This window comes from Manis javanica, chromosome 5 (assembly GCF_040802235.1).
Source record: "Manis javanica isolate MJ-LG chromosome 5, MJ_LKY, whole genome shotgun sequence".
NCBI classification, from domain to species: Eukaryota; Metazoa; Chordata; class Mammalia; order Pholidota; family Manidae; genus Manis; species Manis javanica.
This window is the reverse complement of record NC_133160.1, coordinates 25,565,339-25,591,859: the sequence shown is the minus strand read 5'-3', so window position 1 is coordinate 25,591,859 and position 26,521 is coordinate 25,565,339. Positions and strand designations below refer to the sequence as shown.

The 26,521-nt window shown below is 47.6% G+C and overlaps 1 protein-coding gene across 3 annotated transcripts; it reads right to left on the bottom strand.

Annotated features, from left to right (window-relative positions):
* Positions 1-736: 736 nt before the first annotated feature.
* On the bottom strand, positions 737-23,016 carry RBCK1 (RANBP2-type and C3HC4-type zinc finger containing 1). Of its 3 annotated transcripts, none has more exons than XM_017665783.3 (13): positions 22,928-23,016; positions 22,292-22,384; positions 21,053-21,197; positions 10,318-10,411; positions 10,007-10,205; positions 8,740-8,861; positions 8,490-8,663; positions 7,277-7,437; positions 6,199-6,310; positions 3,642-3,821; positions 2,732-2,830; positions 2,222-2,365; positions 737-1,408 (listed from the first exon to the last, which is right to left on the bottom strand). In XM_017665783.3, the coding sequence occupies exons 2-13, from the start codon at positions 22,311-22,313 to the stop codon at positions 1,328-1,330; spliced, it is 1,533 nt and encodes a 510-aa protein (XP_017521272.1). In that variant the 5' UTR covers positions 22,314-22,384; positions 22,928-23,016; the 3' UTR covers positions 737-1,327. The 3 variants fall into 3 exon arrangements, with proteins under 3 accessions (XP_017521272.1, XP_017521273.1, XP_017521274.1); XM_017665784.3 differs by lacking the exon at positions 22,928-23,016 and adding an exon at positions 22,664-22,921; XM_017665785.3 differs by lacking the exons at positions 2,732-2,830; positions 22,928-23,016 and having other exon boundaries at positions 22,292-22,921.
* Positions 23,017-26,521: the final 3,505 nt, after the last annotated feature.

Genomic DNA, 26,521 nt, shown 5'->3' with positions numbered 1-26,521 from the left:
CAATGTCTTTCCAGGGACTGGAACAAGCCCTCCCCTCATGAAACCACATGCCCCAACTTCTAAGGCTGGAGTCCAGGATTGAACAGCAAAGATGCCCTCACCTGTTGTGATCATGGTCCATATCACTGCTCAGGATGTATCTTGGCCCTTAAGCACCAGATCTCAACAGGGGCAGAGTGGTCAGAGCATACAGTGAGAATTTACAGAAAGGACACCGAGAGCCATGTTTTATTAATCTCTGACCAGTACAGAACAGGGACTAATAAATAAATACTGTGCCATCTTCCTGAGATGTTAAAATTAGGATAGACAGTCCTACCCTTCAATTGCAGTTTCACCAATTTCTGGAAAATCTGCTTCCCAACCCTGGATGCTCACTAAGAGGCCAGAAGTTTACAGCAAGACTTTCCTGCCTGCCTGTAGTTGCTGCCTCGACCCATTCTTCCCCCTTAAAATCCAGGCTGATCTACAAACACTGCTTTGCGGACTTTTCAACACACTGCAACTAGGCCTATTCAGGTGAATATTGACCAAAGAGTATCCTGCCCCTCAAAGTGGGCACAGGAAGGCCAACTCTGGTGCAAGGATCCCAATGCTCACTCATTCCACCATTGACGGGGGCCAATATATCAACTTCTTGTCACCATTCCCGGAGGGCTTGGGATCCTGCCTGTGTATGAAGTCCCAGACCATGCATGACCCTTTCACTTCCTCTCACGGACATCACACTCATCCCTTCATGGAAAACCATTTTAATTAATTTAAAAGGCAGCAAAGAGGGAGACACAGAAGCCGGACCTGATGGGCTGTACTTTAGAAGCTGCCAGTCTCCCTCCAGGCTCTAAATAGGATTAGCAGCAATTCTAAGAGGCCCCAGGCCTTCCACAGCAAAGGCAGAGAAAGTCACCCCCAGAAAGCAGGGAAGTGGCAGGCTGTGAGTGCGCAGCATTGAGGGTTGTGGCTAGGGGAGTGTGGTTTCACAGGGGCTTTCAGGGGCTCCGTCCAGCAAGGCCTCTGGCCAGGGCTGTGTTTAAGGCTGGGCCAGGCAGAGCAGAGAGCTGCAGAGAGCTGAGAGGTCTGGCCAGCAAGCCCAAGGGCCCCAGGCAGGTGCAGCCATGGAAAAGAGCCAGCTCGGGCAGGGCCCCTGCAACACCCACAGCAAACAAGACTCCAAGCAGCTCGGGGCCTTGGCCTCTGCAGGGTCCCTGTCTCAGCCAAGCAGGGAGGTATCTCCCAGTCCAGAAATCAGAGCCAAAGCACCAGCCCTGTCCCACAGCAGGATGGGTATGTGGGGTACGGTCAGCATGGCAACCAGGCCATCCTCAGCTCAGTGGCAGTTCTGACAGCTGGGGTGGCAAGGAATCCCATTCACCCGGCAGCGACAGCCCCCGCTGGTGTCTCCTGGGCCCTGGAGGATTGGGGGGAAGAGAAGAAAAGGTCAGGGCAGGGAAGACAGTGTCCCCCTGTACTTCTCCATCGCACCCCCAAAGCAGTGTCTGGGTGGGTCAGCACACGGGCAACATGGAAGAGGGCAGCTCCCTCTGCCTCCATCTGTCTCATGTCCTTCTGCATGCGGCAACAAGCCCCCAGTTCCAGGAACCCACTCCTAATAATGGCAACTACCTTATACGGATCACTCTCCATGTGATATGTACTTGCTCAGCATTTTTCTTGCACTTTTTCATTCAATTCTGACGAGCCTGAGATAGGCCCTACTATCATCTCCACTATACAGATGAAGAAACTGAGGCTCAGAGAAGGTAGTAACAGCCTGATCACACAGCCAATGTTCTCACAGCCAGGGACCCACTCCACCTCTAACTCCAGACTGAATCCTTAACCACTGTCCTTTTAGAATAGGGGTAGGCAACCTTGTTCTGTAAAGGGAGTTATTTTAGGCTTTACGGTCTCTGCCTTTTTAGCACAAAAGCAGCCATAAATGGTATAAATGAATGAGCATGGCTGGGCTCCCATTACACTTTATTTATGGACACTAAATTTTAGACTTCATATAATTTCCACAAGTCATGACATTTTCTTCCCCTCTTCTTTTGATACTTTCAGTCATTTAAAAAACTGTAAAAACATCCTTACTTCACAAGCTATACAAATACAAGTGGTGGGTTGGATATGGCCTGAAGTTTTCCATTCCACTCTTGGGCAAGGCCCACAAGGACACCCTCCCCATATCACTCCCAAGCCCTCTACTTTCTGGACTCACAGCAGGGCCCCAGCGTGGGCCCTTGGTGACCCAGCAGATCTCGGTGTGGCAGACGGTGCAGCGGATCCAGTCACACCCGTCCTTCTTCTGCACCACGATCTGGCACTGTGGGCAGTGCATGGCCTCACCCTGCTGTAGCATTGACTGGAGCAAAGCAGAAGTGGCTTTTAGCCAGGCCAGGTGGCTGCTAGCCTAGCCCAGCTCCCTGGGCCTGCCACACCAGAGGGAAACCGGCCGCCCCTCCAGAGCTGTGGGACCACCGTCCTACACTGCTGGGCCAGGCCTGGCTGTGCCCCGCCTCCACACCTTTGTGTCTGTGGTCTCCCTTCACCTAGAGGATCTTCCTTCTGCTCGCCACCTGACCACTTGTCCTAAGTCCCACCTCTGGATGGGAGTGATGCCAGAGGGAGGTCAGAGCCTCCAGGACCACATGAACCAGCCCTGAGAAGCCCCCAACCCAGAGCTGCCGGAACTCAAGTTCCCGGGCCCTCAGCCCTGCCCCCGCCGCACCCTCAGCATCTCCGTTGTCTGCTGGGCAGCCGCGTCATTCTGCGCCCGCAGGGCCAGGTCGTCCTGGTACTCCTTGCAGTTCATCTGCTCGTGGATGGCCTGCCGTGGGGTGAGGGGCTCGAGGTGAGACAGCTTCCCAGCAGGTTAAAAAACTGGGAGAGGTGAGGGGCAGGGCAGGCACCCACATAAGCACACAATGCCTCTGGATGCTGTCCCTGACCGGGCCTGGCTCTGTAAACCAAATACACACTTACAGAAGACACGGAGGCCGGGGAGGTGAAGTCAGGGTGGCACATATGAAAATTACACATACCCCTTGATGTCCTGATGGGCACAGAAACCCCTAAACCACCTCTCCTGTCAGCTGCAGCTCCTCCATCCCTGGTTAGGCTCTGCCCTAATTACAGGCCCAAAGCTCTGAGACTAAACTTGCTTAGGCCACAACCAGGCTCAGGCCTCTCTGCTCACTTTGAGCCCAGTCTCTGTCAACTGCTAGAAGGATGAGGGTGGGGACCAGTCTGAGGTAAGGGTACAGCAGGGCTCAGTCTGGGGTTGGGGTCAGGGCTCCGTCCAGGACAAGGGTTGACAGGTCTGGTCTGGGGTCAGGGTTGGGGTTGGTCTGTGACTGGGATCAAAGCTCAGTCTGAGACCAGGGCTGGTGCTCAGTACTGGGCCAAGGCTCAGTTTACGTTGAGGTTCCGTCTGGGGCTGGGGCTGGGACTCAGTCCAGGGCCATGTCTTGGTTTGAGGCTTAGGCTCAGTTTGGGGCCCACGCCAGGCCCTGTTACTGACATGCTGCTCCAAGTCATGACAACGAGGCTAGCATTGTCTTCCCAGGAGAACAAGCACTGAACTGCAGTGAGCTCCTGGCAGGACGAGGGTAGCTAGGCAGTGTGAGGCCCCATCCCACCTTGCAGAGTAGGCAGTTGACATGGAAACACACAGGGCAGGCGAACTCATTGACATCATCCTCAAAGAAGCACCACCCCTTGCAATCCGGGGTCTTGCAGTGGTAGCTGAAAGCACTGCGGTTTTCAGCAATGGAGATGCCCAGGTCCAGAAATCGCTGGTAATCCTCGGGGCTCAGCAGCTGCCAACAGATCACAACCTTCTTGCTCGGGGTTCAGAACAGCTGCTCTGTGGCCCTCCTTGCCACCAGATCCTTGCCAGGAAGCCCCAACCCATAAAATCCAACCCAGCCCAGGCTCTTTTCTCCCCATCTCCCTCAGCATTTAAAATCTCCATTCAAAAAGTGGATTAAAAGTTTTGGGGCTGGATGGTGTGATGGCTGCACAACAGTGTGAATGTATGTAATGCCACAGAACTATACACTGGTTAGAATGCTAAATTTTGTTATATGTATTTTGCCACAATAAAAAAATAGGAAAAAAATAATAACAAGCAATGCTGGGGAAGATGTGGTTAAACTAGTACCCTGGTACATCACACTTTGAGAAAGCAATGTGGCAATAATGTTTCAACCACCACAAACTTTTAAGAGTCTCTGGGACTCACTCCACTTCTACAAGTTTGTCCTAAGAAAATAATATATAAGGAAGACACCATGCAAAATATTCCTTGAAGCATTCCTTACAAACAGAAACTGCAATTAAAAGAAGAGGTATAAACAGGATATATGCCATAGAGATTAATAATAATCTTTAGAAAGATTTTGTAGCAAAAACTCTTGTGTCTATGCTGGTTACAATGAAGTAAAAATCAAGCTTATGTTCTGTATCTTGTAGTGGTTATAAGAGTTACAGTTGTCAAAACTCATAAAACTGTACAGCTAACAATGGACGTACTTTATTGTGTGCAAAATATACCTCATTAAGGTTGATTTTTTAAAAGGAAAAAAAAATCACCTCTGTCAAGAGACAACAAAGGAAACAGGAAAAAATATGATCGGGATTTCCTGGAATGGCAGGGTTGTGGGTGATTTTCCTCTGATTTCTGTTCTAGTTCTATGTGGTGCAGGCATGTGGCTAGGCAGGCCCCTAAGCAGAGGTGGATTTCACAGGGAAAAACTTCCAGGCAATGACTATGGGTGCTGGGGCTACGGGATGACTATATGTCTTGGGGCTCTCCAGCCTAGAGCAACAAGGCCTCAGTAACCACCCAGTGCTGCCTTTCTCTGACACCTCACAGACCACAGGTAAGAGTGGGGCTGCTCTCGCTGTGAGAGGTGGGAGTTCCCAAAGTTCTATCCCTTCTGCCTCCCCTTTTTCCGCTAAGGAAGAACACCTTGGGTCCCAGAAAAAATTTGGTGAAGCTGGGTGATGCTCAGAGGCAGGGTTGTAAGAGAGGCAGATGGGCAGGAACAAAGTCTTGTGTATGTGCCTGTGGCGGTCTTCCATTTGGACCTCAGCCACCTTTGACCCTGCCTCCATGTGTTGCATGGGAATCCAAGCCCAATGCCAGGAAAGCCATTCCCCAGCAGTTTAAAAAACACAAATCGCTTGCCCAACACTCATTGTACAGATGGGGAAATGGAGGCCTACAGAAGGGAAAGGACTTACTCAAGAAAATAGTCAGGGAGAGAACTTGACAACAGTAACATTAATAGTAATGAGAAAATACACAAACATGCAGACATAAATACTGAGCACTGTGAGAGAGAGCTAGAGCAATGGCCCTGATTTGTTCAGGTCTCCCTGACTCCACACCCTCAGGTAGTCCTACTTGCATAGACTCGGCTTGAGCATGTGACGTGCTTTGGCCAAAGGCCCAACAAGCAGCAAGTGAGAAATGGACAGAAACCTGGAAAGCACACTCCTCATGGTGGGGCTATCCTCTGGCCACTCCTGGAGCCTGGAGCCCAGCACCCTGTGAGCAGGCCCTGGCCAAACTGCTGCTGGATGAGACACCAAAATGGAAAGAGGCCCAGACACCCCAGTCATGGCAGATAAGGCTAACACAAACCAGTCCATGCCAGCTGACCCACTAGCTAAGTCCAAATGAGATCAGCCAGGCCCAGTCTGGACCAGAAGAATCATCCAGTGAACCCAACCCAAATCACTAACTCATAGCTTCATGGTTTAAATAAAGGGTGGTTGTTTTAAGCCACTAAATCTGGACTGACTTGTTATACAGCAAAAGCTAACTGATACAAGGGCTTACTATGTGCAAAGCACTACTTTAAATTCTTTACACATATTCTCTACAATCTTCACCACTTTTGAAACAGAAACCACCTCTAACCTGACCCTAACTGAGATGAGAAAACTGAGGTTGAGTATCTGACTTGAGTTCACTAAGGCCATCTGGCTCCAGAGCTCCCCCAGTCTCAACCACTCTGCTGTCTTTCTTTCACAGAGGTGGTTTCCTTACTAGCTATTTCTCCTAATTCCTGTCCTGTTCATTGCTTGGGCCTCCAGCATCCCACATAGAGAAAGCTCTTGCTAAATGGCATCCTGGAGCCAGTTCCCACCTGCCAGCTCAGTGTGACCCCCTCCCCCAGGCCTTACCGCCCGGATCTCCCTCTCCAGCAGCTTGCCCGAGCACGAGTAGGTGTTGTCAATGAAGGGGCAGGAGACCTCTGCCTCCTGGCTGTTGCGGATGGTGCCCTGCAGACACTCCCTGGGAGGGGGAGGAGTGGAGGTTAGGGTCACCTGAACCCCATACACTCAGACTCTATCCTCACATGACAAGGTCGGGCCCCAGGTGGGCTTCTTCTCAGTACCTGCCTTCCCTTCCTGTCCCTCCAACCCATCATCAAGGCCTCCATTTCTGTCCATCCCACTGCTGTTCCCCTTGCTCCACTCCAGGTCCCATCACCCCTCACTGGCAGGATGGCAAGAACCTCCTCTCTGGGTTTCCTGTGTCCACCTCACCCCTAGAGTCTGTTCTCAACACAGTGGCCCAGTCCTCCCATCCTGTCCTGCCCAGAATCAGCACCTCTCACTGCAGTTCACAAGAGCCCTGGTCACCCTCCCTAATACCTGCCCATTCCTCTGCTCCCGCCACAGACCCCTCACTTGGCCAGCACACATCCTCTGGTCTCTGCCCAAGTGCTCCTCCCTGGGCCTTCCCCTACCCCCTCCTGTTCTTTCGGCACAATCCACTGGCACTTAGCAGTTGACACTATTCACAACTATATCAGTGATTATTTGATCAACATTGGCCTCCCAAGGGGTGGTTAAACACTTGTGCCCTGGTGGAGGACATGTTCTCCACAGCCCAGCAAGGACGGGCCTGCAGAGGAGCCTCAGGGAGGGGCGGCTGCCCGCGGGAGGCGGCAGGCGGGCCTGGCCCAGGCTGCCAGGGCTGAGGCCTCACGGCGCCCACTCGGGCCTGGCCAGGCAGTGGCGCAGGGCACAGGCTCCGGAGCCGGAATGCGTGAGCGGCGCGGCCTTGATCAAGCTGCCGGCCACTCAGACCCTCACATTCCTTCTCTGCAGAACGAGAGACAGCGCCTACTTCGCTGGTTTTTGTGGGCGTCTAACGAGAAGTAAGCGCCCGGGCCCCACCCACTTCCAGCCGTGGACCATCGGCGGCTGGGATCAACGCCCTGCGGCTGGGGGTGGGGCGGGGCGGGGGCCGCACCTGCAGAAGGTGTGCAGACACTCGCGCAGCACCACGGCCTCGCCGGGCGCCAGCACTGAGTAGCACACGGGGCACTCGGTGGGCTCGGTGTTCAGCACCAGGCTTCTCTGATCCAGCTGCACATGCTGCAGGTAGTTCCCCTCCAGCTGCTGCTGCTGACGCTGGGCACACCGGGCGGGGCCGCGGACGGTTAGGGTCTCGGGTCTCAGACCAGGGAGGGGGCAGGACCAGGGGGCGCCGCCCAAACCCCGAGGCGAGGCCGGATCCGTGGGTGGGGTAGGGGTGGCTTGGCCGCGGGCAGGCGCGGGAGACACTGGGAGAAGTGGGGTCGGCGCTGGGCCTAGCAAGCGGGAGGAAAGCCAGGCGCTGGAGGGCCAGGCAGGGGGGCAGGTTGTGGCTGCATCCAGAAGTCAAGACAGACAAGGGAGCGAAGGCGGTAGCAAAAGGCAGGGGAGCCACGGTCTGAGCGAAGTCAGGGGTGGCAGGGCAGGGCTGGGGCCAGGGAGCACGGGGGAGCCGGGTCATGGTTACAGAGCAGGTCAGGGGTATGCAGGGTGGTGATAAAGCCAGGGCACAGAGCAAGGACAGAAAGAGGATGGAGTAGAAGGGACCAGGACTGAGATCCTGGATGGGGTGGGGCAAGGGCAGCACTGGGTCCAGAAGGGAATGTAGGTGTGGGACGGGAGTGGAGTGGGCATCTGATCAGAATGGTGAACAGTCAAGGCTAGCTATCTGTGTAGTCACTGCATGTGGCACGTTCTGGGGTGGGTCTACCAGGGACATAGGAAGTCAGGGGGTGGGGGTGGGGGCGCAGCCAGTGAGGGAGAGGGGTCAGGAATAGTAGGTTCCAGAGTGAGGTCATGGCTGAGTGAAGCAGGCACTAGGTCACCGTGGATGAGTGTGACGGAGGCGTGGTTAAGATGACAGGTAGGGTGCTGGGTTCACAGGCAGGACACTTCGCACACAAGGGGTGTGTAAGTCAAAGCTAGCGGCAGAGCAACATCCCACGTAGTGTGGGGCATGTGGTCACAGACAGAGTAGGGTCTCAGCGACACGATGATGTCTGAGAGAGGGTGGGTCACAGTCAAGTGCAGGGTCACCGCCAGCAGTGTGGTCATGAGACGCAAGGCAGCAAAGCGGGGCTGGGGTGAGGGGCGGCACTGCAGAGGGGCCTGCCTGCCGGCCTCCGCCTCCCTGCCTGCCCCGCACCCACCTGCTGGTACTGGCGCAGCGCCTCCTCCTCGCCGGCCATGCGCGCGCGCTCCTCCTCGTCGGGCTGGTACGAAGCAGGGACCTGGTAGGCCTCGGGCCGCGCCCGGCAGCACATCTCGCAGCCCGGCCGAGTGGGCTTGTTGATGAAGGTGCAGCCGGGACACTGCCAGCCCACCTGGGGGCAGAACGGCGGTGAGCGCGGCGCGGGTGCGGGCACGGGGCTGCGCGTCCGGGGCGCGGAGGCTGCTTACTGGCTGGGGCTCGGGAGCGGCGTCCGGCTGGCCTCGTCCGGGCTCCTGGGGGGCCCCGGGCTTCGCGATTGCGGGCTCCTGGGGCCCCCGAGGCTGCAAAGCAAGATCCTTGAAGCCCAGATCTGGGGAGGGGAGAGAAGGGGTTGGTAGATCCCTGAGGCCAACTGCTCCCACCCCTGAACTAGCTGGGCTCCCGCACCCCACAAGCCCTCTCCACCCCTTCCTCCTCCCTGGAGGGGTCTCTGGCGGGGATAGCAGGCCTCCCAGACGGGGCTGAGTGTGCTGGCTCCCACAGGGTCAGGGTCCCCTCCATCTATAAATGAACGCCCCGTGTCTTCCAGCTTAAAAACCCTGCTGCCTAAAAACGACCTCCTGTGCTCCCGAAGTGATGACCTAGTGGGAAAAACACTTCTGAGGTGGTCCTGCCCAGTTACTGGATCTGAATCCATTCATGAGGACACAAAGGACAGAAAAACAAAAACCAAAGTGGCTTGGACTCCAAATATTAGGAGAGTCAGGGGAAGATCGAGACCAAAGATTGAAAGAGACAGACATGAGGAAAGCTGCCAGGTCTGTGCTACACAGGACATCAGAGAGACAGACACTGGGCACCATCTGATTAAGAGCTGTAGATTAGAAAATAGTACTGATCAATGTTAATTTCCTAAAGCTGACAGTTGCACATGTTAATGTAAGAAAAGGATCCTTTTTTAAAGGAAATACAATCAAGCATTAAGGGGAGAAGGTCATCATGTCTGCAACTTCCCTCAAAACAGTTCAGAAAAAAATTGTGTATAATACTTATAAAACTTCTATTAATAATTTCTATAAAAATTCATATAGAATGATAAAGCAAAGCAAACATGGTAAAACATTAGCATTCTGGGGACTCCAGATGAAAAGTACATGGGAATTTGTTATACAATTCTTTGCACAATTTTGCAACCTTTTTGTAGGTCTGAAAGATATCAAAATAAATAACAAAAAATTAGAATAAATTCCAGCCATTATTATCATATCCAGTTTACAGATTCATAAAACTGAGGAGCAGAGAAGGGAACTGCCCAAGGTCACAGAGCAGATAAATGTCAGCGCCAGGTTTGAACTCAGCATCTCTTCCCCAGCAGGCTGTTCTCATAATGGTTCCTGAAATGTCCTCTCTGCCCCACTATGAATAAGACCCTCCTCCAGGGACTCCCATGGGCTCTGTTGCCCCGAGCCCTAGGACCTCAGGTAAGCCCCGTGTCACTCAGGGGCACAGCCTCACCTTCTAGCATCCGCAGCTGCCGCTCCCGCTGCAGCTCCTGAGGGTTGAGTGAGGTGTTGCGGGCTGAGAGCAGATAGAGGTAGGCGCTGTCCCCATTGCGCCTCACCCCATGGGAGTGCAGGGTCTCCTGGTCCCGTGCTAACCGCTGACCAATCACCCACTGCTGCAGGGTTGGCGGGAAGCCATAGTCCAAGAATACCTGGCCGGGCACATGAGAGAGGCAGAGTGGGAAGGGAGGACCAAGTAGAGAGAGGTGGGGGCAAAAATGGGAAGCTTTCGGCCTGATGTCCCCCTTTAGTTCCCTTACTCACCATATCCTTCAGGGAAGCCACCGTCATGTCAGGGCGCACCGTGAGCCAGATGGTGACAGTATGCATATGAGCATCCTCCACACTCACCCAGAGCCTGCGGATTAGGGCAACAGGCTCTGCCTCAGCCACCAGCTGTTGACCCATACATGTGTGCATACCTGTGCATGCACATGACCAAGTACACACACATGATCCCCCAGTCTGGGCTAGGGACCTCTTCTGGATTCCCATACTCCTGGGCTTCCTCCTTTATCAGAATCCACTGCTTAAGCCCCTCCAACAGCTCCACACTTGCTCTTAGAGTAAGACCCAAACTCCCCGTGGCATACAAGGGCCTCCATGCACTGGCCCCTCCCTACCTCTCCAGCCTCTTCTCTGATTGCCCTCAGCCAAACCACCACCAGATATTATTTACTATATGCCAAGACCCTTCAAAGCACTTAACATGTATTAACTCATTTAATCCTCTCAACAAACCCTTGTGGCAGATACTGTCGTCACCTCTATGTTACAGATAAAGACATGAGGCACAGACAGGTTACGGAGACTCTGCCGAGTAAGCAATTAATAACTGTTAGAGGCGGGATTTCAACCCAAAGTCTAATTGCAGAGAAAATGGTTTTAAATACCAACCTTCTCAAGGATTCCTCATACATTTTTGGAAAACCAGAAGCATGAAAAGGAAGAGCTAAGATGGAAAAACGTAACTGATCCCAAAGGAAACAGATAAAGTAGGGTACAGAAAAATGAAGTCCACTTAGTACCTTCAGGGAGACTTGGGGAAACACTGAGACCGTTAAGCAAGAAGAGCAAGAAGCAATCAGAAAATGAGGAATAGTTCCTGGAAATTTACAGTGACTCCTGACTCATCTAACCTCGAGCTTCAACTACAAGTTCACAGGAAAAATGGGAGATTGTAAATGACATCCTGACAAGGCAAATAATAAATCCAGAATGTGGGAAAATCCTGGAAGTCAAAGACCAGGCTTCTTTAAATAGTCATGGCATATAAATAGAGAAAAAGAATAAAACTTAAGATGATATTAAAAATGCTATGTGTCGATCCTGTTTGGCTCCTGATTGGCACAAACCAACTATAAAAAGTGTTAATGAGATAATCAGGGAAATCTGAATTTAAGCAGAGTATTAGGGGATTTCAAGGAATTATTAATTTTTTTAGTGTGATAATGGGATCAAGTTTATTTTTTTAAGTCCTTATTTTTTTAAGACACTAAATTATTTATTTATTTATTTAAATTTTTTATTAAGGTATGATTGATATACACTCTTATGAAGGTTTCACATGAAAAAACAATGTGGTTACTACATTTACCCATATTATCAAGTCCCCACCCATACATACCCCGATGCAGTCACTGTCCATCAGTGCAGCAAGATGCCACAGATCCACTATGTGCCTTCTCTGTGCCACACTGTTCTCCCCATGACCCCCCACACCATGTGTACTAATCATAATACCCCTCAATCCCCTTCTCCCTCCCTCCCCACCCACCCTCCCACGCCCCTCCCCTTTGGTAACCACTAGTTCATTCTTGGAGTCTCTGAGTCTGCTGCTATTTTGTTCCTTCAGTTTTGTTTTGTTCTTACACTCCACAAATGAGGGAAATCATTTGGCACTTGTCTTTCTCCACCTGGTTTATTTCACTGAGCATAATGTCCTCCAGCTCCATCCATGTTGTTGCAAATGGTAAGATTTGTTTTCTTCTTATGGCTGAATAATATTCCACTGTGTATATGCACCACATCTTCTTTATCCATTTATCTACTGATGGACACTTAGGCTGCTTCCATGTCTTGGCTATTGTAAACAATGAGGCAGTAAACATAGGGGTGCATATGTCTTTCTGAATCTGAGAAGTTGTATTCTTTGAGTAAATTCCAAGGACTGGGATTCCTGGGTCAAATGGTGTTTCTATTTTTAGTTTTTTGAGGAACCTCCATACTGCTTTCCACAATGGTTGAACTAGCTTACATTCCCACCAGCAGTGTAGGAGGGTTCCCCTTTCTCCACATCCTCTCCAGCATTTGTTGTTCTTAGTCTTTTCAATGCTGGCCATCCTTACTGGTGTGAGGTGATATCTCATTGTGGTTTTCATTTGCATTTCCCTGATGATTAGTGATGTGGAGCATCTTTTCATGGAAGACACTAAGTTATTTAGTAATGAAATAATATCCGAGATTTGCTTTAAAAATACTCCAGAAAATACCCTCAAAATTCCTCAGAATAATGATTTTTCAACACCCAGCCAATTATCAATGAAGAGGGCAAAATAAATGAAATTTGTAGATGTAAAGACTCCAAAAGTTTACCATCACTTTTCCATATGGAAAGTTTTTGAAATCCAAGAAACAAGAATAGCTGATTCTGAGGCAGAGAATGGAAGAAAAACAAAAGGAAATTAAAAGGACTAGATCTTCATCTTCACAACATTCTTCTTCAAGCAACAGGGGTTATGAAACAAAAGTGCATAGAATTTTGACAGCAATACTTATTCAAATAGTGAATAACATGTCCATAACCAAAATATTGTTTTCATGGGTTTATCTTGTTGGAATCAATGTAGAAGCAAAGCATGGGAGTCTTAATTATAGCTAGGAAACAAAAGCTGAATATTAACCTTAACACCAATAACAAAAAAAATACAGTTGGAGCCCTCATAGCCAATATCTTCAGGATCCATACAGATCAATTAATCAGAAAATTCACTAAAAGCAGAAAATTTCAAAAACATTTGCAGACAAACCTTAAACACTTAATTTTATCTTACAAATCATAAATGTACATTCATGGGCCGAACTCTAGGTGAACAACCAATGACTTTTTTTTGTATCATTAATGTACAGTTACATGAGCAACATTATAGTTCCTAGACTCCCCCCATTATCAAGTACCCACCACATAACCCATTACAGTCACTGCCAATCAGCGTAGTAAGATGCTATAGAATCACTACTTGTCTTTTCTGTGTTGTGCTGCCTTCTCCATGCCCCTCCCTACATTATGTGTGCTAATCATAATGCCCCTTTTTCCCCCTTATCCCTCCCTTCCCACCCATCCTCCCCAGTCCCCTTCCCTTTAGTAACTGTTAGTCCATTCTTGGGTTCTGTGATTCTGCTGCTGTTTTGTTCCTTCAGTTTTTGCTTTGTTCTTATACTCCACAGATGAGTGAGATGATTTGATATTTGTCTTTCTCCACCTGGCTTATTTCTCTGAGCATAATACCCTCTAGGTCCATCCATGCTGTTGCAAATGGTAGGATTTGTTTTCTTCTTATGGCTGAATAATATTCCATTGTGTATGACCACCTCTTCTTTATCCATTCATCTACTGATGGACACTTAGGTTGCTTCCATTTCTTGGCTATTGTAAATAGTGCTGCGATAAACATAGGGGTGCATATGTCTTTTTGAAATGGGACTCCTGCATTCTTAGGGTAAATTCCTAGGAGTGGAATTCCTGGGTCAAATGATATTTCTGTTTTTAGTTTTTTGAGGAACCTCCATACTGCTTTCCACAATGGTTGAACTAATTTACATTCCCACCAGCAGTGTAGGAGGGTTCCCCTTTCTCCAAATTTTTGCCAGCATTTGTTGTTCTTTGTCTTTTGGATGGTGGCCATCCTAACTGGTGTGAGGTGATACCTCATTGTGGTTTTAATTTGCATTTCTCTGATGATTAGCGATGTGGAGCATCTTTTCAGGTGCCTGTTGGCCATCTGAATTTATTCTTTAGTGAAGTATCTGTTCAGATCCTCTGCCCATTTTTTAATTGGATTATTTGCTTTTTATTTGTTGAGGTGCGTGAGCTCTTTATATATTTTGGATGTCAACCCTTTATCAGATATGTCATTTATGAATATATTCTCCTATACTGTAGGATGCCTTTTTGTCCTATTGATGGTGTCCTTTGCTGTACAGATTTTCAGCTTGATATAGTCCCACTTGTTCATTTTTGCTTTTGTTTCCCTTGCCTGGAGGGATATGTTCATGAAGAAGTTGCTCATGTATATGTCCAAGAGATTTTTGCCTATATATTTTCCTAAGAGTTTTATGGTTTCATGACTTACATTCAGGTCTTTGATCCATTTTGAGTTTACTTTTGTGTACAGGGTTAGACAATAATCCAGTTTCATTCGCTTACATGTAGCTGTCCAGTTTTGCCAACACCAGCCATTGAAGAGGCTATCATTTCCCCATTGTATATCCATAGGTCCTTTATCATATATTAATTGGCCATATATGCTTGGGTTTATATCTGGACTCTCTATTCTGTTCCACTGGTCTATGGGTCTGTTCTTGTGCCAGTACCAAATTGTCTTGATTACTGTGGCTTTGTAGTAGAGCTTGAAGTCAAGGAGCATAATTCCCCCTGCTTTATTCTTCCTTCTCAGGATTGCTTTGGGTATTCGGGGTCTTTTGTGGTTCCATATGAATTTTAGAACTATCTGCTCTAGTTCACTGAAGAATGCTGTAGGTATTTTGATAGGGATTGCATTGAATCTGTAGATTGCTTTAGGCAGGATGGCCATTTTGACAATATTAATTCTTCCTAGCCAAGAGCATGGGATGAATTTCCATTTGTTAGTGTCCTGCATTCAGTCCATTTACATTTAGGGTGATTATAGATAGATATGTACTTATTGCCTTTGCAGGCTTTGGATTTGTGGTTACCAAAGGTTCAAGGGTAGCTTCTTTACTATCTAACCATCTAACTTTAACTCACTTATTACACTAGTATAAACACAGTCTCATGATCCTTTATTTCTCTCCCTTCTTATTCTTCCTCCTCCACTCTTTATATGTTAGGTGTTTTATTCTGTATTCTTTTGTGGATATCTGATTTTATTTTTTGCCTTTAGTTAGTATTTGGTTGGTCTGCTTTCTTTGGTGTGATTTTATTTTCTCTGGTGGCATCTATTTAGCCTTAGGAGTACTTCCATCTAGAGCAGTCCCTTTAAGATACCCTGTAGAGGTGGTTTTTGGGAGGCAAATTCCCTCAACTTTTGCTTATCTGGAAATTGTTGAATCCCTCCTTCAAATTTAAATGATAATCATGCTGGATACAGTATTCTTGGTTCGAGGCCCTTCTGTTTCATTGCATTAAATATATCATGCCATTCTCTTCTGGCCTGTAAGCTTTCTGTTGAGAAGTCTGATGACCGCCTGATGCGCTTTCCTTTGTAGGTGATCTTTTTTCTCTCTCTGGCTGCCTTTAATACTCTGTCCTTATCTTTGATCTTTGCCATTTTAATTATTGTATGTCTTGGTGTTTTCCTCCTTGGGTCCCTTGTGTTGGGAGATCTGTGGGCTTCCATGGTCTAAGAGACTATTTCCTTCCCCAGCTTGGGGAAGTTTTCAGCAATTATTTCTTCAAAGACACTTTCTATCTGTTTTTCTCTCTCTTCTTCTTCTGGTACCCCTATTATGTGATATTGTTCCATTTGGATTGGTAACACAGTTCTCTTAATTCTTTCATTCCTAGAGATCCTTTTATCTCTCTCTGCCTCAGCTTCTCTGTATTCCTGTTCTCTGATTTCTATTCCATTAACAGTCTCTTGTACCTCATCCAGTCTGCTCTTACGTCCTTCCATTGATTGTTTCATTTCTGTTATTTCCCTCCAGACTTCATGCCTTAGCTCTTGCATATTTCTCTGCAGCTCCATCAGCATGATTATGACTTTTATTTTGAATTCTTTTTCAGGAAGATTGGTTATATCTATCTCATCAGGCCCTCTCTCTGGCATTTGAGTAATTTTGGACTGGACCAGGTTCTTCTGCCTTTTCATGGCAATAGAAGTGATCGCCAGTGAGTGGCACATGTATCAGCTGGGAGAACAAAGTCCCTTCCTGCTTGCTGGTTGCCTTGCCCTTCTCCACTGCCTGTGCTGGTTACCTGCATACAGGGAGCAGTCTCTGGGTAAATTCCCTGAGCTGCAGTGGGTTGGGTGCCCCTCGGGATGACCTAGCACACTGCTGGGGGTTGCAGACGTGCCAGGTGTGTTCCTCTGCAAGAATGGCACCCCTTCATGCCTTCCAGACCTTTTGCCAGCTTCCTCTGTCTGTGCCGGGCAGCTGTGTGCTGGTGACAGCCTCTGGGTCTGGCCCGGGTAGCCGCGTGCTGGGAGAAGACCGTGTGGTTGCTGTGGGCGGGGCTGCTCCCTGGCTGGTCCGCCGCAAGGGCGGGTCAGCTGGTTTGCGGTTTGCTTGCAGTGCCAGTGGGGGTGGGGATGAACAGCAGGTTGCTTATCGCTGTGAGGGGCTTCAGAGCTGCATTGCCACCCGCGGGGGTTAGGGCACCTGAAGTTCTTTAGGATTCCCAGCCTGCTGAGCTGAGTGTGCCAGGACAATTTTGTCCACCTATTAAACCCTTGTCCCTTAAAGACTTTTAAAGTGCCATTTTTTTTTTTTTGTCCCAGGGAACTGGCTGTGGGGACCCACTAACAGTCTCTGTCTCGGATTTTACTTTTCCATTTCTCTAATATGCAGTACTCCATGCAATGTGTGTCTGTGCTCCCAGTGCAGATTACTAGAGCTGGTTATTTAGCAGTCCTGTGCTGCCACTCCCTCCCCAATCTGAGTCTTTTCCTCCCACCAGTGAGCTGGGGTCGGGGGAGTGCTCGGGTCCACCAGGTCATGGCTTTGTATCTTACCCTTTTCGTGAGATCCTGAGTTTTTGAAGATGTAGATGTAGCCTGACTGTTGTACTGTATCTTCTGGTCTCTCTTTTAGGAATAGTTATATTTGCTGTATTTTCAAAATATATATGGTTTTGGGAGGAGATTCCCACCACCCTACTCATGCCGCCATCATGAGCGCCACCCCCAATGGCTTTTCTTTGAGTATGACTCTGCTATTCAGTTTCCCAGGATTTTTTTTTGGTAGGAACCACATCCATAATACATGATCTATGATTTCCAGTACCAGCTTCTTTAGAGAGGAGCAAGGACTTAGACATTCTCAAAGCATCTGAGTACAGAACCTTCTGAATTTTTACCATATTTCTTACAAGTGTCTCATGCTAAAGTGATAATAGTATTTTTGGTGACTCACTTCTACCTTGCCTTTATAAAGCAGTCAACTTTGTTTTCATAGAAATAGTTCTTTTAGCACTCATGACTTAATAATTGGTGTAACAGCTAACTGAACTATTAGAATAAGTACAGCTTTCATAAATAAGTTATGTGCCGCAATATATTTTACAGCAGAAACTAGAGTACCACTTAATTGGGGGATCAAGTGGAAGTCAACTGGGAAAGCTCATACTATTAACACTTTCACAAAAAACAGAAATCAGGAAAAGGAAAGAGATGAATATGTGAAATTCCTCATTTTTCATAAGCACACAGGTTCTGTCTCAAGTCTATGTATCAAGAAGTGGACACAAAAGTATTTTATTTCAAGTCAAGTGGCCATACTGACTACAGATTCAGTGCAATCCCTATCAAAATCCCAGCTGACCTTTTTTTTGCAGATTCTAAAATTCATATGGAGAGTCAAGGGACTTAGAATAGCCAAAACAATCTTTTAAAAAAGAACAAAGTTGGAAGACTCACACTTCCTGATTTAAAAACTGACTACAAGGGTAAACTAATCAAAACTGTGTGGCCTGGCATAAGGGCAGACATATAGAGCAATAAAAGAGAAACTAAAGCCCAGAAATAAACCTCATATTTATGGTCAATTAATTTTCAACAAAGGCACCATGATGATTAAATGGGGCAAGAACAGACTTTAACAAATGGTGCTGGAACAACTTGATAATCCATATTGAAAAAAATGAAGTTGGACTCCTACCTCACTCTATATACAAAAATTAACTCAAAATGGATCACAGCCCTAAATGTAAGAGCTAAAACAATAAAACTCTTAGAAGAAAACATAGGAATAAATCATGACCTTGGATTTATGACCAATGGTTTCTTATGACACCAAAAGCACAAACAATAAAAGAAAATAAAGATAAACTGGAATTCATCAAAATGAAAATCTGTGTTTCAAAGGACACTATCAATAAAGTGAAAAGACAACTCACAGGATAAGAAATGAAAATATATATCTATTGTATGTGTACACATTTTCTTTATCCATTCACACACTGATGGACACTTCAGTTGTTTCCAGGTACACAGATGTAATGGAATATTACTCAGCCATAACAAGAAGGAAATCCTGCCATTTGCAAAAATATGGATAGACCTTGAGGGCATTATGCTAAGTGAAATAAATCAAACAGAGAAAGACAAATACTATATTATCTTACTTACATGCGGTATCTTAAAAAACCAAAGTCAGAGAAACAGAACAGACCAGTAGCTGCCAGAGGTTGAGGGGGAGAGGGGATGGGTGAAGGTGGTCCAAAGGCACAAACTTCTGTTACCAGATAAATAAGTTCTGGGTATGCAATGTATACAATGGTGATGACGGTATTATATATTTGAAAGTTGCTAAGAGTAAATCTTAAAAGTTCTCATCAGGGAAAAAAATAATTTGTTAACTATGTGAGGCAACAGAATGATCACCATAAACTTACTGTGGTGATCATTTCACAGTATTACATATGTTTATTTATGCATATTACATATATCAAGTACACATATATAAAACTGGACACAATTCCTATGCAACACCAAGCAATTCTTGAACACCAGCAAGGGGTCCTACAATTCAGCTCAATTCTGATACTATCTATGCACAGGCAACATCAGGTTCCACAGTTTCACAGCTCAGTCCTACAGCACTGCCTCCCCCTCTTCAGATGCCAATCTCAAGTCCACGTTGTTACCTGTGCTGCTGACCAAAGTGCCTATAAATCAGAAATTCCCACGACCACCAACTTTGGTTCTAATTTGCTAGAGCAGCTCGCAGAGAGAAACATTTTACTTACTTGATGACCAGTTTACTTTTAAAAGGGTATAACTGAGGAACAGCCAGAAGGAAGAGTATAGGGGCAAGGTTGCACAGAGCTTCTATGCCCTCTCCCAGAGTGCTCCATTCTCCCCCATCTCCCTGTGTTCACCAAACCAGAAGATCCCTGAACCCTGTCCTTTGGGGTCTATGGTGGCTTCATTACATAGGCATGGTTGATTAAATCACTGGCCACTGGTGACTAATTCAACCTCCAGGCCCTTTTCCCAACTTAGAGGTCAGGGGATGAGACTGAAAGTTCCAACTCTCAAACAGCCCCTATCCTCAGGTGATCTAGGGCATTCCTAGAGTCACCTCATTAACATAAAAAAGGACATTTTTTTTTTTACTACTCTCATCATTTAAGAAATTCCAAGGCTTTTGGGAGAACTATGTCTGGATGGGGTAAAAAGACCAAATATTTATTTCTTATTATAAATCACATCACAACACCTTAAGGTAATACGTTATATGTCAGTTATATCTCAAAAAAGTTGAGAAAAAAAGATATGCCCATAAAAACTTGGACACAAATGTTCAGCAGCATGATTCATATAGCCAAAAAGGAGAAACAACCATCAGCTGATCAACAGAAAATAAATCTATCCATACAATGGTTTACTATTCAGCAAATAAAAAGGAAGGAGGTTCTGATGACACGCTACAAAATAGATGAACCTAGGAAACATAATGGTGCACAAAAGACACCATACACACAAGGCCACATATCACATGATTTCATTTATATAAAATTTCCAGAGCATGCAAATCCTGAGAGATAGAAAGGAGATGTGGGGAGATGGGGAAAAGTAGGTAGATGGGACTACTAATGAGGAGGGATTTTTAGTGAGTCCAGGGTTTCTCTATGGGATGATGAAAATGTTCATAGTTGATTGTGGAGCTGGTTATAAAACTCGAGTATACTAAAAGCCTTGTACTATATTCTTTAAATTGTTGAATCATATGGCATGTCAATTATATCTCAATAAAATCATTTTTAAAAATCTCATGGGATCCAAGGATCACTGGAAATCAGAAACTGTAAAATCAGTAAAAAAGCAGATTAAAAAAAAAAGATAAACTCCTTCCACTAAATGAATAACATGTATCAGGTACTGTGCTGTTTCAGCATCAAGTTTAAGTCTCTCGGGGCACAAACTGACAGTAGCCATTCTCTTGATTTTCTTGCTAAGAGAACCCTGAATTCTAGTTGGATACCTGACTATATTTCACAGCCTCCCTTTAAGATGAGTGGCTGTGAGAAAAAAACTCTGGTCCACATAAATTAAGTGGAAGAAGTGTGTACAAATTTCTGAGGTGTGCTCTTAAAAGGAGTGTGGTGAGGGCACCCTTGTAAGTCCTCCTGACGAGAATGCTGATGTGATGGCTGGAGCTGGAACATCCTTTTTACACCATGAGGTGAACCTCAAAATGGAGGCCATGAATGGCAGAATAACAAGACAGAAGAAGCACGAATCTCTCTAGGACTACAGGGAGCAAAGCTTCCACATCTGGACTGCCTGCCATCAAATTTGTTTATGCTGCCGTCATATTTTTTTCCTGATATCCTAATGTACCTCCTAACAACCCATGAGATAACTACTATTGTTGCCTTGTTTTTTAAATGAGAAAAGGAAACAGAGGTAAGGTGATCTGCCCTAATCTCACAGTTGATTAGTGACAAAGCTAGAGTTTGAAACTAGGTCTCCTGATTCTAGAACACGCTATTAATAACTGTTCTATAAGCAAGAATATACCGCAGCCGGGGTTCAGGAAGCCCCAAGTCCCTGGCCAGCCATGCATTCCCCACCTGATGTCCTGTGTTGAGGAGACATGAGGCTTCACTTGCACACTCAGGGGTACCCGTTGCTCTGCCAGCCAGATGGCACACTGCGTAGCCACCTGTTCATCCCCGCCTGCTACTGCTCGGGTGAGTCTCAAGGCCATCTCTTCGGCTGAAAACCAGCACAATGGAAGCAGGTTAGTACAGAGCTTATTTTTCAGAAGCTGGAGGTGAGGGGGTAAAGGAGGAGGTGATCCTTCATACATGCTGTTTCATCTCTTCTTGATGAACTCCTACATATCCTTCAGCACCCAGCTTAAAAGTTTCTTTCTCTGGGACATCTTCTCTAACTATCCTCCCCACACCCCATCCCTGCTCGTTTGGTTCTATTTTTCCTTCATACTCCCAGGTCCCCCATAATTCCATTAATTTATCCAACAAGTATTCATTGAACTTCTACTATGTGCCAGCCACTGTCCCAGAAACTGGGATTCAGCAGTGAATAAGAAACAAGGTCCCTCTCTTCATAGACCTTCCAGCCCAGTAAGGAGACATTTTATTAAGAGAAAAAAAATCAGACTGTGATCCATGCTTGCAAGGAAATAAACAGGGTAAGGAGATCAAGGAAGGCCACAGGGAAGAGGTGACACTGAAACAGACCTGAAGGAGGAGAGGCTGGATATGTTAAGATCCAGTTGGGGAAGAGTGTGCCAGGTAGAAAGAAAGGTAAAAAGGCAAAGGCCTTGGGCAAGAAATGGTTGGATTAGAACAGCAAGAAGTCAATGGGGCTCCAGTGGAATGAGCACGGGGGCAAACGGGCAGATTGGGGTCAGCAGGCCCGCAGGCCTGAGCTACCCAGAGACTCTGGGCTTTGTTCTAAGAACACAGAAACACAGGAGGGTGTTTGAGCAGAGTGGAGACATGACCTGACTATGTTCAATGCTGGGTAGAGGGGGCGAAAGGGGAGCAAGTACCCCCAGAATTCCATCAGTTGATGTCTGTATCCCCCACCAGCCTGGGTGGTCTCGAGCGTCCTCTGGGAGCTCCCCACCCCCATTCCGGCACAGAGCTGGCCCAAGGAGAACTCCCGGCATCAAATAAAGGAGTGACTAACATGCCACTAGAAGCATCCAAGGGAGGAAACTGAGGGGCAGGGCAGGACCAGTTAAAGCCTCCTCTCCAGGGCCCTTCTGGGCAGGGAGGCCGGGCCCTGACACGGCCCACCTCCCACCCCATGTTTCCCAGCCGCCTACAGGCTGTGCTCACCTTTCTTGGTCTTCTCGTCCATCCGGCGTGGCTGTGCCCATCCCCCCAGGCGGGGGCGGCAGCTCCGGGGAAATGCTACCTACGGGTGGTCCCCTGGCAGAGGATAGGCGACCTGGAGCGACTCAGCCGCGGCCGGTCTCCTCTCGCGCCGCCCGAGCCCTATTTGTGCTCCAGTGTCCCCGGCAGCAGTCGGGTAACATCACCCGGGGACTGAGGATGGGGCCTGGGATAGGCAACGGGCTGGACCCCCGCGTGGGACGTATAAGGGCTGGGGACACCAAGGCAAACCCGCAAAGGGCAACAGAGGAAATGAGACAGGCTTGGTCGGGAGGGCAGGGGGCGACGCCGCACAGTCCCCGGGGCGGGACCCACTTCTCCCGGCTGGGAGCGCCCCCGGCGGCCGAGATTTCAGCCCACTCCCTCCTCTCCCGAGCGGCCTGTCTGTCGGGAGGAGGGCCTGAGCAGCCTCGGCGGAAGAGAAAGTGAAAGTGGCAGCCCGGAAGCGCGGCGGCAGATTGTCGCGGGATCCGGCGGCGGCAGTCCCCGCCCCGTCCCGGGTCTCGGCGGTTCCTGGCGTCAATGACTCTGTCCTGGAGATCCTGGTCGTGCTGACCCGACTCCGCGACCCCAACTCACCTGCTCGGCCGTAGCGAGGAGGCGGAGCTCGGGGGAGGTGGGACGGGCGGAGGCTCCGCCGAGGGTCAGCGGGGCGGGGCCTGGCGGTGGCAGGGGCGGAGCAGCTGCCTGTTGGGCGGGGCCTGACGGGGGCGGGGGCGGGCACCGTTCTTGGCTCGGTTTGCAGAAGAGGAAACCGAGGTCCTGTTTGTTTATGACCCGCCATATCTCCATGGCTCACTCTATTTTGGTCTTTATCCAAAAGTCTTCCCTGTCCACTCTATTTTACACACACATACATCTAGCATTTTTATATCCTCCTGCCTCATTCTCCTCATTTCCTGGTCTGTTTACCTCCTCTAGAGCGCATAAACTTTTGCCTGTTTTGCTCACTGCCTGCGTTCAGATGTAGGACAGTTCTTAACACCTAAGAGGTCTCAAGGATTATATGTTAAGTGAATGAATGAATCTAAGACTGTCATCTGGGCTCACTTCCTTTGTCTGAAATGCATCCCTTTATACAATCCCCCTGCACAAATCTGCTTTTGGTTTCTATCGATTTTCCAATTCTGGACATTTTATATTAATTAAATCTAATAATATGTGGTCCTTTGTGACTGGCTTAAGCAAAAGTCACAAATAAAATAAAAATAATTTTATTTGACATAATGATTTCAAGGTTCATCCATGTTGGACTGCTCTCCTTTGAAAGTAGTCTCTCTGGTTTTTTCCCCTAAGTGCTTGTAAGATTTTTTCTTTGCCTTTGCATTTTTGCATTTCACTATGATGTATTTTATGTGAAAATTTATGGAATCTGTTGATTCTGTGGTTGATATCAAATTTCTAACTCACTAATTCCCTCTTCAGCCACAGCTAATCTGTGGTTTAACCCATCTTTTGAATTTTTTCTTTTGGTTATTATATTCTTCATTTCAGAAGTTTTGTTAGGTTTCAAATCTGTTATGCCACTTGACATAATTTCCTGTACTTTGGCCATAGTCTCAAGCCTGTTATTTATTTATTTAAGCACATAAACATTTTTGCTTTATAATCGGTCTTTGATAATATTGCCATCTGGACCTCAAGGGTCTGTTTCTCCTGGTTTTCACTCCTGTTGCCATGTTTTCCTTGCCAGTTTGTGATGGTCAGCTCTGCAGTCACCTGCACAAATTTGTATAGGGGGCAAATATATTCGTTCAGGTGTTCTGGTCTTAGCCTGGGCCCTTTAAGGATAGAGCTGGCATTCACTTTGGATATCCTTCATCTCAGTGGGTAAACTTTATAGCCATTCAAACCTAGATTGAGTCCCATAGTTCACTATCTGTGTGACACTGAGATTCCCCCTCTCTGGGCCTCAGTTTCTCCCTCTGTACAATGGTGATTATAATGGTCTCTCATATGGCTGTTTTGAGGATCTGTACTAGTTCTTTGTTATAGATATGTAACAAATCACCCCCAAATTTAGTGGCTTAAAACAATAAACATGTAGATCTCACATAGTTTCTATGGGTTAGAAATTCAGAAACAGCTTCTTAGGTGATTTTGACTCAAGCTATCTCAAGGTTGTAGTGAAGATATTGGCTGGGGCTTCAGTCATCTGAAGGCTTGACTGGGGCTGGAGGATCAACTTTCAAGAAAGGCACTTACATGCCTGGTTGGTGCTGGTTATTTGTGAGCTGCCTAAGTTCCTTGCCACACATACCTCTCCCCAGGGCTACCTGAGTGTCCTAGCAACATGGCAGCTGGCTCTCCCTGGAGGAGATATCCAAGAGAGCAAGCCAGGAGCCATAATATATTTTATGGCCGACCTTACAAGTCATACCGCTTCTTTTTCACAATATTCTATTACATTGGTCAGCACAGCTTAGGGTGGAAGGGAAGTACACAAGGGCATGAATACCAGGTGTCAAGGATCACTGGGGGCCATCTTAGCAGTTGACTATCCCATGCCACCTGGCATATGGTGTGACCAAATGAATGTCCTGACTTTGCTCTCAGCGTGCAGGATCTGCATAGCAACCACATCCAGTCAGTCATTCAACAAACATTTATTGAGCAGCTCTGTGTATCAGGAACTGTCCTAGGAGCTGGCAAGATAGTTGTAAACAAAACAACCTGCCTTATAAAACTCACAAACACAGACTGTCCTGCCAGGTGGTGCTGAGTGCTATGAAGAACCTGAGCCAGGTGAGGGGAGAGCCAGTGATGCAGGAATGAGGGTTCCACGCCTTCCCCCATGAAGCTGCCATGGTGGCTCAGATTTGACCCCTTATAATGTGAACCCACCATCACAGGCAGGTGGAATTTATACCCATTTTTCTTCTGGGCTGGAGTCAAACAGGCCCAGGGAGGAGCTGAAATGAGCTCCAAGTCCCCAGGGAATCAGGATTTCTCCAAATACAGAGGCACTCCTACTGGGTGCTCAGCATCCCCCAGGGAGCATGTAAAGCTGCAGAACTTACTGTGTTGAGAATCACTTGGTCTGTGGGGAGTCCAGAGGCCTGCATTTCAAACAAGCACCCCAGGGGACTGATGCAGGGGACTGACCAACCACATCAGAGAATCCCTGATCTGACCAGGATCATGAGGCTCTAGGTCCAGCCTCAAGGGATAGGCAGGGCTTAACCAACCACACAGAGAGGTGGGCAACATGCTGAGGCCCAGACATGCCAAGCAATTTGCCCAGGGACATGCACCCTACCATGTCAGTTTTAGATACACAGCAGGCAACTTACTTGATTGAGATTGAGTATATCTGTGTTGCACATATATATATATTTTAAAAGGCCACAATTATTTTCAGCTCCTCTCATCAAGAAGGAGAATCTATTTCCCCACCTCTTGGCTGTGTGACATGCTTTTACCAATGGGACATTTGCTGATGTGACACAAGCCCAGCTTGCACATTGGGATATGTCCTCTCTTGTTGCTTTTTGACCTCCCCAGACCACCACATGAAGGAGCCAGGGCTAGGCCTATTGGAGGTTGAGACCATGTGGAACAGAGATAAGCCAGCCCAGCCCAAACTTTGGGGAGCCTGAACCAGCCGCCTTCTGAGGCTGCACAGCTCCATCCCAGCCACCCGTGCCTGCAACCACATGTGTGACTCAGCGGAGCCCATTCCAAACTGCTGAGCTAAAGAATCAAGTGTCATTAAGCATGGGGGTTGTAATGCAGCAGACTGATACCGCCTATTTGTGGGGTGGGGTTGGGAGGATTTTCCTCACTTCACCTGTGGCTAATTTTCCTTAGTCATGGTAATTAATACTAAATGCCCAACAGATAAGCTCCAAATAGTAAAGACTTAACGAGAAGCTTCATTTCTTGCTCAGTAAAAGCTAGTGTGGATCTGGCAGTCCTCCTGTGTCTTGCAGCTAAGGGAACGTGGCCTCAAGGTAACTGTGGCAGGGAGAGAAATGGGGGCCCACCGTCCCTCAATAGCTTCAGCCCAGAAAGGAGGGCCCCTACTTTTCACTTGGACACACACAATTGGTCAGAGCTAGTCATGTGACCATAAGGGAAGGCTGGACTAGTAAGGGAGCACGTGAAATAGTCGCCACAAACAGCTTGCGACAGATATAATTAATGTCTAAGTCTGTGTGGTTGTTTAACATC

What these genes read in the sequence shown, in the direction of transcription:
- RBCK1 (XM_017665783.3), bottom strand. Translation starts at nt 22,313, where the DNA reads ATGGACGAGAAGACCAAGAAAG. An exon ending in AGACAACGGAGATGCTGAGG is followed by an intron (nt 2,366 to 2,731) that starts GTGCGGCGGGGG and finishes GCTTTGCTCCAG; the next exon opens with TCAATGCTACAGCAGGGTGA. An exon ending in GCCCACGCTGGGGCCCTGCT is followed by an intron (nt 1,409 to 2,221) that starts GTGAGTCCAGAA and finishes CCAATCCTCCAG; the next exon opens with GGCCCAGGAGACACCAGCGG.